Raw genomic sequence first — 11,894 nt, 5'->3', positions numbered from 1 at the left:
ATCCTGCAATCAAATACAAGAAATCTTTTTTCCAACACACCCAATACAATGGCAAATTGTATAGATATACTAGTTCGGCGAAGAGATCGTGATTCAAGTGTAGTATGAATAGTAGAAATATATTTTTATAGTCTGAATAAATAAAAATAGCGAGCTAAAATTTAGTAAACAATGAGCAAAACGATATATTAATGCTTGGAAATAATGCCTATGGTTCATAATTTCACTAGTGCAATCTTTCAATAATACTAACATAGTAGAACTATATGATCAAACCTCAACATGCAACAAAGAATTGCTCCAAAGTTTCTATTAGCGTAGAAGATAATAAGAAGTTGTCGTAGGCAGCGAACCATCTCAAAGTTATTCTTTGCGGTCAACCTTTTCGGGTGTTCCTATAGGTGTCACGTCCTAGATTTCTTACGAGAATAACATCATGAGACATAACAATCAACCCTAATGTCATCTAGATACTCCAATGTCACGACAAGTATCCGTGGGTTAATTATTCAACATGCATCAAACAATTTCAAATTTATTATATTCAATACAACACAAAGAACTTCAAATAATACACAAGATTTATATCGAAGAAGGTAGGACAAGAACGTGTATCAACCCCTATGCATAGATTACCCCATTGTCACCACGGAAATCCACAAGTTGAATACCAAGACATACATCAAGTGTTCTCAAATCCAACATAACGAGATCTCAAAGGGAAAGATTCAATGCATCACAATAAGATAGCAAGAAACAAACACCATATGATCCGACTATATTAATAAAGTTTGTGATATATCAAGATCGGGACATCTTAAAAATACGATAGAGAGATCAAACACATAGTTACTCATACATACCCTCAACCCCGAGGATGAACTACTCCCTCCTCGCCATGGCCTTCGTTGGGATGATGAAGATGGTCATCAAAGATGATTTCACCCTCGACGGGGTACTAGAAAGGCTCAAGATGGGTTTTTCTTCAATACAGAAAGTTGCGGCGTCGCAACAGAAGTTTTCTCCTAATTTCTAAGGGTTTTGGGATTTATGGGATTTTTCAGCGTTGGAATCACGCGCAACGGAGCCACGTGGGGCCCACAAGTTATCAGGGTGTGCCGTGTTAGCTTGTCACCCACAATTGACTCCCCTCCAGTGGTTGTTCGCTTCGGTATTTCTTATTTTCTTCATAAAAACATAAAAAAGTTTCAGGCGATTTCGAAAACTTTTGTTTTCTGCACAAAAACAACATCACGGTAATTCTAATGAAAACAGCGCCAGTCCGGGTTAGTTCTAAATAAATCATATAAAGTACATCAAACCCATGTATAAGTATTATAAACATACGCAAATATGACATGGATACTTAATAAATTATTGATACATTGCAGACGTATCACACCCCACTAATCCCTTGTGGATCTTGTTACTCTTGGTGTTTGAGCACCCTAGACGGAAGTGGTCACCTAGAAGCTACAATCCATTGTGATGATGCTTCGTGATGTCGTTGGAAGCCTCCAATTAAGCTGTGAAGATTGTCCCAACCTTGTTTGTAAAGGCTCGGTCATTGCCTTCAAAGGTAACCATTAGTGGAATTACGGCATCTAACATTGTGTGAGGACGTGAGGAGAATACGATGACCCAAATGGCTTCTTGGCCAGCATTGTGCCTCCACACCGCTCCAACGAAGATGTATTTTTCCTTAAAGAGGAGGAACTTCAGTAACACATCCTTGTTTCCACCAGTTCCACTTGTGATTTTGTCTTACCCTTACTTTATGCAAGCCTTACTTGTGTTGCATCCTTTGCTTACTTGTATCTTTGTTGTTGTTAACATCATATATGTTGTTCAACCAGTTGCATATCTAGACAAACTATTTATTGCTAAACCTAATTTATTAAAAAAAAATAAAAATTGATAGTTTCCTATTCACTCCCCTCTATCTAATCAACCATATCAATCTTTTCAATTGGTATCAGGCCCAAAGAATATGGCTGACGTACATAGTAGTTGAAGAAGGGGAGCACTTCACGGCTGCGTCTGGGACCATGGTCACTCGCGATGATTTGAATGAGGCTATCGCCTCTCTCAAATCATCCATGGTATACGAGGTCAATGACACGCTAAATAAATTCCTTGAGAATCTTAAACCACTCACCGGTCGCAAGGATTTGGTTAATCCAATCCATGCGAAGACGAATGCCCATTCCGCTAAGGAATCGGCTGATACGTCCACTTTGCATCATGGTTTTCTATTGATATTTGTATTATTCTTGGTAATTATCCCATATTATGATACAATTTTTATGCCTTTTTTCTTTGAATTTACCAGGTACACCGCAAAGGGGGAAATTGCTGAAAACCAAGAAAAAAGATAGAAAATTCACTGAACTCCAAATGACCTGAAACTTCACGGAGAATTTTTATGAAATTTATGGAGCAAAAATATACTAAAGGGAGGCCACATGTTGATGCCAAGCCAACAAGATGCGTCCACCCCCCTCGGCGCGCCCTGATGGTTTGGGACCACCTTCCAAGTGCACTGGCCTCCCTTTTATGCTATAAGATGAGTTTTGACCTACAAAAAAATAAGAACATGACAAAGCATCGTAGTCTCAAGGTGAAAACCTAGGCAGAGGCCCTTTTGCTCTCCGACAGTGATCTACCAAAGAAACTTTCATGTAGAAGGAGAAAATCGAAGTCATCATCATCACCAATGCTTCCTCCTTCTGAGAGCATTAATCTTCATTAACATCTTCACCATCACCATCTCATCTCAAATCCTAGTTTATCTCTTATTCAAGCTTTGTCTCAAAATCTCAGATTGATACCTATAAGTTACTAGTAGTGCTGATTAAATCTTGTAGTTGATGCTAATCGGTTTATTCGATGAACGATAATATATCATATCCTTATTAATAATAATTACACCTTTCATCTTGAAAATGATGATAATTTATGAATAGTTACTTTTGTTCCTTGGGATATGAAAAAAATCTTATTATAAGTAATCATGTGAAGTTGGTATTCGTGAAAGCACTAATCGCTGCATCGGAGATGACCCTTATCCTCGCCGGTCAGCCTGTCACCTCAATGCTTTGGTGGTCAGACAAAAAGAAAGGAGCAGGATCAAATGGGAATGACGCCATTACGAGTGAGAGCAAGTCTGCTGCGTTGGAAGGCATTTACTCGATTGCTCTTCTCTGTCTGTTGATTGACCGACTAATTAGTCACAATCATGGGAACCATGGACACCTGCCTCGTGAACACAAGCATCTAGATATGACATAGTTATTGCACATCTAAATGACTAAATCAAACATATAAAAGAAAGGAAAGAGAGAAAATACCCACACAAACCTTCACATAAGATCAATGATATAGGAGTTAGATGTGCAATACTTATATCACATCTAAATGTGTTTTAGCAAAACAGTTTGTGACCATTCATATGACGTTGGGATTCGTTCAGGCTGCAAGATGTCTCCCAGCGAACCTTTCTTTCGATCTGCTCTTTGTGCACAGAACGTGAGTACAAGCATGCATACATAGTAGATTTTCCTAAAAATAAACTATAGAATATACCAATAACCGACTTGTCAACCTCACATGGATCACATTTTCCCAGTTTGTATATCTTTGTGATATAACTCCATACTGGTTAATTTAGCTTACATCGTCGTTTGAGACAGGATATAAAATTATCAAAAAACAAATATAATCAGGCCAACACCCACCCAATCAAACCCCGTATGAATGTTCAGCTTCACCAGTTGATAAAACACAATGAAACTAATGAATAATAATGTTCAGCTTCACCATTTGCCGAAGTGATCAAACTGAATATACAATGCATAAAAATACAAAGATGGGTGGAAAGACCTAAGAAGCACGATACAACAGTTACCCTGTTACTGCCTATTTCCAAGAAACATGCTGGAAATGTTTTTACTTAACCAATGCAAAGTAGGTCGGCAACGGCCTGCCTCTAGCTCTCCTGCACCTTCCTGGTTAACAAGGATAAAGAAAATACTCCAAACACAAACTCAAATCAAGAATCCACACACCTCCGGACAAAGTTCAGTACAATTTATCCAACATGATGATACCTAATCACAATCTTGTAACTTGCCAATACACGATTGGTGCAACACCGGGCAATTCTCTTCTTCTTAAACAATGAAAATGGCAAATCTTTTGCCTCGTTTCAAAAAGAAATGCATGTCAAAGGGCATTCTGATCATGTGTGCACCTATGTATGTTAAGGCGTTTAAGAATCTATGAATCGATACAAGCAAAAGCTGGTACTTTCAGATCATCATGCCAAAAGTTGTTCTATATGTAAATTATCAACCAGTTTGGTTCAGGACAGGCAATCCGTTTCTGTGATTGGGTGTTGTAACCAAGATACACTGCATTAGGTGATTGTTTCTGTGATTACACAATCCGTTTGGTTCAAGCAAAGTTTGTTTCCCCATTACAATACAGCTCTGACGCAGGATAGATCAAGACGCCTGAAAAGAGAAGAAAAAAAAAGACCTCCATCGGCTCCCCAGATCTAGCACCAGAATAAAACTAAACAAACCCAGATCGATCCAGAACCAACCCAAACAAGCCCAGATCGATGAACACAGCCACATACAGAGAGGAAGATCTCTCCCGGTCTGGAGTCTGTTGGTGTATCGACTGGAAAGCGAATCCAACATTTAGCATCCCGGATTCTATAGATACGTCGGCGGAAACCCTTCTTGCAGCGGAAGAAAGGAGACCGGCGAGAGGAAGGAGGTCTTGGGCCTCGGGCCTCTTGTTCAGGAGAAGGTTGGGACAAGACAGCGCTTTTCGTGAGGACAAGGTTGGGACAAGAGAGACGGCATGCGGCCTAAGATGGGCCCTTTTTGGGTTTGTGAAGCACCGTAGCTGATTACGGGTTGACCGAGACCGGAACAACTGAATCAAACATGTGTATGGTATTCGCAAGACGTTGTAATCAGAAGACAGCGAAAATTCTATTGTCTTACACAAACAGTTTGAGCTCACTGATTTTGGATTTCAAGTTGTAAGTCGCAGTGGTATGTCATGATTACTGTTTGCAGACAGGAGCAAGTCTTGGTAATACTCTGAACTACTACTGCTAAAAACGACAATATGTATCAATGAAGGAATGCATATTTGCAAGCACGGGCAAGCATCTCCTAAGTTTTGGATGTCGAATAGGGGAGCAAGTCTCTCGCACAAACTACTAAGCAGGTTTTAGGACAATAATACAGATTCTTATATGTGACCTTCCAATACATGGGTTCAGAACATTTACGGCAGGGCATCACACAGGCCCGGAGGAAAAGATAAAGAGTAAATGTATTCTGCTAGGGAAATCAGAGGGTCTGTGGCATCCAGACAGGTCCTCTTAAGCAAAGCTTCCAGGTTGGGCCATACTCAGTCATCTGGTTTGGGTAGGGGCTCCACTAAGCAGGCTCCAAACTTCATTAGTCTTGGCTGTTTTCGGTAAGGGATTGGGCAGGGGTGCAAATGTGAAACGGACAGGTTCATCAGAAGAGAGCTGAGCTGGGTTCAATGTGTTTCAAAGGCAGATGCGGTTAGAAGCAAGTGTTGAACATGTAGTAACTATATCCATGTCAACACGCAGAGGAACCATACCTGTTGGATTCAACAATCTGCATTCTAATAGCCATAGCGTTTTCCAGATGAAAGATAGGTAGAGCCAGATAACCTGATAAAAGAAATGCAAAAAGTACCAATTAAAAAATTGCATATGAAATAAGATAAGCATACTATAATAAATGGAATATTAAGTAAACTTTGCCTTAACTAAAGTTTGCACAAAATGATAATCCCTCCGTCTCATAATATATGATGTTATTACAACCAATATATGAGTACATTGGTTCTAATAACAACTTATATTATGGGACGGAGGGAGAAACAGACACCAATATATCAAGTGCAAAGTGCTTCAAAAAAGCACGCCTATTCCATGTGCCGCTTAATTCCGCCTAGGTGCTTAAGCATGCCTAGGTGTTAGACAACAGCAGAACGGCAAGCGCTTTATGATACTAGCCATCTGTTTAATCGTGCCTAGGCATGCCGCTCAGGCAAAGCAGGCACTAGGCAGAGGCGGAACTAGGAATTTACGCCTGCTGCTTTTTTGAACGTTTATTTCCCTACACAGAATTATGATCAACAACAAGAATATGTATACTAGGCAACTCAAGAACAGTCATCCTTACCCGCTGCTGCCAGAACCACCACTGTACCCACTGTAAGCACCATAGCCACCTCCGGAGACCTAGAGATGGTTTCAGTTCATATTGTGGGATAAGAAACCTGACAACATGTTAGCAGGATTTGCAATGAATAAAAGGGATGCTATACCTGAGAGCTGCCATAATTTGCATAACGGTCAACAGGAAGCACATCGTCTGATGCACGATATCCACTAGAATATGGATAGTCATGCCCAGCAGACTTATTGTCTCTGCTTAGATACTTCTCATCGGACACGCTAGCAGGCAAAGGGTGATATGGGATCACAGGTGGAAAACCTGATAAAGCACCTTCTCTTTCAAAGAAGTTGGCTTTCAGCCTTGTAGTTATTTGCAAAAGAGCATGCCTTGCAAAATCAAGATCTCCGCTGATCTGTTCTACATGACAATTACAACAGTAAATATTTGTTATGGCAACAAGGAGTCGTGAAACAAAGAACGTCAGAAGTTAAAATTGTTACCAGGACCATCTCTTCATCGTCGGATGCTACTTTTGGAACATCCTGCTTTGAAATGATTCGTATGTTTGCTCTCGATGTTCTTCGTATCTCCGTAATGATTGAACCACCTTTGCCGATCAGGCACCCTATCCGTGATGTCGACACCAACAAACGTGTAGTGTATGATGGCTCCCCCGATTCTGCATCAATTTTCTCGCTGCATCTTGGCTGTAAACGAACTGTAGCATCAATTGTTGGAGAGACAGGATCCTCAAAGAACTGCATGGCACAGAGAATTATAATTAATCAGGACCTGCAACTAAATATAAATGTGAAAACGTATCACACAAAAACTGAAGAAGAAAGAAATTACCTCCTTTGCCGAAACTGTAATTATGCAGTCATCTTCAGCACTCGAACTATCCACTTTGATAAAAGCTCCAGATTCTTGCCTAATCTGTTTGATAATTCCACCTCCTTTTCCAATCACACCTCCGACATTCGCCGCAGCACAAAGCAGACGCAGGCTAAACTCTTTTGGAGAGCTCACCTCCCTCCGTGGTTGGTATATAGAAGGCCAATCTCCCACCATATCACCTTTGTATCGTCCATATGGACTAACCATGGGAGTAATACCTACAACTGGTGCAGTAGAGGAACTACCAAGGCGGGAGCCCACTGGAAAAGGTTGGTTTAAGCTGGACGCAAGAAGATGCTGTGACCTGGATGGGTTGCCATGGAGGCGAGATGACACTTGGAGAAGAGCTTTTCTAACTACCATCGGATCCCCAGTTATCTAGTTTTAAAATGATAAAAAAATGTTATATATTTATGATTTCACAGTGACACCACAAAACAATACAGTACATATACTGAACTAAATAAACTGAAGAAAATATATCCATTTATTAAATGAACATACCCGTTTTTCAATTAATAAGTACTCCCTCTGTAAAATAATATAAGATCGCTTAGATCACTATTTTTGTGATCTAAACGTTCTTATATTATTTTACAGAGGGAGTACAAATTTACAACCAGAGCATAAGAAATACCTACTGCACATAAACAAGTAAACATTTGTTGCAGTAGATATTTGGTGAGACTACGGATACCACATGTACACACGTACTACATAGAAGATAGTACACCTGACCTGTACATTTATTGCAGGAAAAAGGAGGGAAAATTGACTAACCAGGAGAAGTTCATCACCACTAGTAGCACATAGAGGAAGATGTTCATTACTAAGAACTCGTATTTGTGAACCAGTGTCGCTGCGGATTCCCTGGATGATATGCCCACCTTTTCCAATAATGCATCCAATCTGATCAGATGGCACAAGCAACCGAACAGTAACTTGACCTAAACTCTCTTCATTTTCTTTGTTCACAGGACCATCATCTGTGGCAAGCTTCTCATGAACCCTAAAGAGAGCATCTTGAGCTGGGCAAACCTTATCTTCAGTATCTTCAATGGTATTAGTCTCCCTGCTTGAGCTAAATATTGTTATGACTCGTTCATCGCAGGCAGGGACACTCTCACCAATCCTAATTTTAGCTTGAGTATCGCTCCTGAGCTGCTTGGCAATTTCTCCACCCCTCCCAATTATACTCCCTATTTTCCTAGACGTGCAGAGGTAGCGATAGACAGTGTCGTCTGGACCAGGAGCATAGGTATCATCACCAGGATTTCTTCTCTTGCCACCTCCATTTTCAGAATAATCAGACTGCCGCTTTCCATGACTGTTCCGGTGCCCAGGCCCGACCATGATCTAAAAGCAGAGACAGAATAGTCAGCGACATAGAATACCATGACAACTAAATACAAACTTAAATAAAAAATCTTCAAGCCAGTAATAACACAGCATGTCATGTGGTACAATTAGGATTCTTCATAAAGAGGGTAATATTTTATTTTCCATCAAGCTTTTCCACCTCCAAACCCAAGTAGTATCAGGCAGCAACTAAGACCCTCGATACCATCTGAAAGTAAAGGACGATAGCTTCCCAAATAAAAGCATGCAGCACTCACCTGGACTTACTTATGTTGTGTGTCCATGTTAGGACCACCAAAAATGAAGCAAATATTAAAATCCACCAGGTGGAATCTAGGACTATAGCAGATTGGAGGCCAACGCTTAATGAATGAACATGGCAAAATTAACTGCGGTTATAAATCCTTGCCAAATCGAACACCGAAACCAAATGCATGCTTCTGACTAGAGAACATCTCCAAGCAAAACATACATTCCAACAAGACAATAACGGATTTTGGTCTCTTTAATACATAATCGTTCCACAGGAAAATATGTTTTTTTTTTTCAAATAAGAGTATGCATTACCTGTACCAATATCTGCTGTCCATGTTAGGACCACTAAAAAATGTAACAACCCTTAAAATTGACCGGTGGATTTGAGGACTATGGCACTTAATAATCGCAGATAGCAAAATCGATTGAAGTTATAAATCCTTAACAAATCGAATATGGAAACCACATACATGCCTCTCACTAGACGAAATCTACTTAGACAACCTCTGCAGACAAAAGAGTCCGTTTCGACAAGAAAATAACGGTTTCGATCTCTTCAACACATACATGAGCCTCTTTCTGGGCAGCTGAATTGACTAGAGAACAAATCTTTGGGAAAACCTAAACAGAGCCCATACAAAAATTAAACACGCAGGCATCTACCGAAAATCAAACTTAAAAGGGCCCGCTCTCTCCATCTACAGGATAGACCTCTCATTACGGAGTGCCAACCTCCCAGATAAGTGCTCCAAACTTCACTTCAGGGAGGTACGACTAAAAGAAGTTAAGCATCAAGACGCACATGAACCCCAATTCTCATGCCTTTAGTACAAACAAACGTTTATACTATCATTTACTACTCAACCGCGCAGCAAACAAATCATCAAGACAGTGGATGGATCATAACTGATGAGGATGTTCACGGGCGATCCTCGGCTGTAGCTCACGGCGTAGGCAGCCATGTGGGAAGGGGAGAGACCAGCAAAACAGTGGGGGGGGGGGGGGGGTGGGGGAGGGGGGGCGAGAGCTCACCGCGCCGGCCGCCGGAGAAGGGTACCAGATCAGATCTGGCGAACGGAGACGAGGAGATAAGGACGTGTAGCGGTTGGTACTCACGGTCGTTGGGATTTGGGAACGGTCGATGAGTCTCCCGGAACAGAAGGCTAGGGCTAATAAGTGTTAGATTCCGTATTGTATACGACTAGGATTAGACTTTTTATACATAGTACTATTACATTAGGAGTGTTGCAACAGAAGAGAAAATAACACACGCTCTAAACGCAATATATTTTTACATGGCATCACATTTGTGTTGCCGACTATGGCTTTAGTGGTTACACAATGAAAACACGTTTGAATATACAGTCACTCGGAATAAGATAAGAAATATGTTGTTTCTCCTCACGAGGTTTTTTAAAGGTGTGCATGTGTTGTTAACGATGTTTTCTTTCTTTTCAATTTGGTTTTAATTTAATGGATGTTTATTGCAATTCATATCAACTCCGCCTATGTTGTCTGAGCATAGCCGGTCCCAAGCCCAGGTAAAGAAGGAGGGTTGTGATAGGCGTGGCGAGCCAACGTGAAAAACCCAGCCACTCTTATGGAGATGAAACCCAAAGGAAACTCGTTGGGGCGTAACCCTCTTAGCGACGCGCCACATCGGAACCCGGGTGTGGTGTCAAATGGGCAAAGGCCGGGCCATCACCCCCTTGGTGGTGCGTCGTATCTTGATCTGGATACGGTGATAAGTGAGCAAGGATCGGGTCGCCGCATCCTTAGTGGCGCGCTGCACCGACGCCCCGGTGTAGTGAAAAATGAGCAAGGGTCTTCGCATTTGACTCGACGAGTGCGGAGGGTAAGGAAGTTAGCCGAGCCTAGGAGGATACGCTTAGGTAGGTGGAACGCAGGGTCCCTGACGGGTAAGTTACGGGAGCTAGTTGATACGGCGGTGAGGAGGCATGTTGATGTCCTATGTGTCCAAGAGACCAAATGAAAGGGACAAAAGGCGAAGGAGGTGGAGGATACCGACTTCAAGTTGTGGTACACGGGGACAACTTCAAACAAAAATGGAGTAGGCATCTTGGTCAACAAGAGCCTTAGGGATGGAGTTGTGGACGTTAAGAGGCAAGGGGACCGCATGATCCTTGTCAAGCTCGTAGTTGGGGACTTAGTCCTCAATGTTATCAACGCGTATGCCCCGCAAGTAGGCCACAATGAGAGCACCAAGAGGGAGTTCTGGGAAGGCCTGGAGGACTTGGTTAGGAGGGTACCTATTGGTGAGAAGCTATTCATAGGAGGAGACCTCAATGGCCATGTGGGTACATCTAACAGAGGTTTTGAAAGGGTGCATGGGGGCTTTGGCTATGGCATCAGGAACCAAGAAGGAGAAGATGTCCTGAGCTTCGCTCTAGCCTACGACATGGTTGTAGCTAACACCCTCTTTAGGAAGAGAGAATCCCATCTAGTGACGTTCAGTAGTGGTCTACACTCTAGCCAGATTGATTTTGTCCTCTCTAAAAGAGAAGACAGATGCGCTTGCATTGATTGTAAAGCGATACCTAGAGAGAGTGTTGTCCCTCAACATAAGCTTGTGGTTGCTGACTTTCGCTTTAGGATTCGTGTCCAACGGGATAAGCGCGCCAAAGTCGCTAGAACGAAGTGGTGGAAGCTCAAGGGGAGGCATCCCAGGCTTTCAGGGAGAGGGTCATTAAGGAGGGCCCTTGGGAGGAAGGAGGCGATGCAAACTTGATGTGGACAAGTATGGCGACCTTCTTGCGGAAGGTCGCTGTAGAGGAGTTTGGGGTGACCAAGGGAAGTAGAAGGGAAGCTAAGGACACCTGGTGGTGGAACGATGAGGTCCAGAAGGTTATTAGGGAGAAGAAGGACTGTTTTAGATGCCTGTATCTGGACAGGAGTGCAGCTAACATGGAGAAGTATAAGGTGGCGAAGAAGGCTGCAAAGCGGGCTGTGAGTGAAGCGAGAGGTCGGGCGTATGAGGACCTCTACCAACGTTTAAACACTAAGGAAGGTGAAAGGGACATCTATAAGATGGCCAAGATTAGGGAGAGGAAGACGAGGGATGTCGGCGAAGTCAAATGCATCAAGGACGGAGATGATCAACTTCTTGTGAAGGATGAGGCG

At 42.1% G+C, this 11,894-nt stretch overlaps 1 protein-coding gene across 3 annotated transcripts; it reads right to left on the bottom strand.

The window, feature by feature from the left end:
- Nucleotides 1–5,168: 5,168 nt before the first annotated feature.
- On the bottom strand, nucleotides 5,169–9,941 carry LOC123448685 (KH domain-containing protein At4g18375-like). Of its 3 annotated transcripts, none has more exons than XM_045125654.1 (8): nucleotides 9,786–9,941; nucleotides 7,920–8,495; nucleotides 7,095–7,517; nucleotides 6,743–7,000; nucleotides 6,391–6,654; nucleotides 6,246–6,304; nucleotides 5,656–5,728; nucleotides 5,169–5,557 (listed from the first exon to the last, which is right to left on the bottom strand). In XM_045125654.1, the coding sequence occupies exons 2-7, from the start codon at nucleotides 8,490–8,492 to the stop codon at nucleotides 5,680–5,682; spliced, it is 1,626 nt and encodes a 541-aa protein (XP_044981589.1). In that variant the 5' UTR covers nucleotides 8,493–8,495; nucleotides 9,786–9,941; the 3' UTR covers nucleotides 5,169–5,557; nucleotides 5,656–5,679. The 3 variants fall into 3 exon arrangements, with proteins under 3 accessions (XP_044981589.1, XP_044981588.1, XP_044981590.1); XM_045125653.1 differs by having other exon boundaries at nucleotides 5,169–5,562; nucleotides 9,786–9,925; XM_045125655.1 differs by lacking the exons at nucleotides 5,169–5,557; nucleotides 5,656–5,728; nucleotides 6,246–6,304 and having other exon boundaries at nucleotides 6,516–6,659; nucleotides 9,786–9,930.
- Nucleotides 9,942–11,894: the final 1,953 nt, after the last annotated feature.

This window comes from Hordeum vulgare, chromosome 4H, assembly GCF_904849725.1.
Source record: "Hordeum vulgare subsp. vulgare chromosome 4H, MorexV3_pseudomolecules_assembly, whole genome shotgun sequence".
NCBI classification, from domain to species: Eukaryota; Viridiplantae; Streptophyta; class Magnoliopsida; order Poales; family Poaceae; genus Hordeum; species Hordeum vulgare.
The sequence above is the reverse complement of the archived record's forward strand: the minus strand, read 5'-3'. Positions and strand labels throughout refer to the sequence as shown.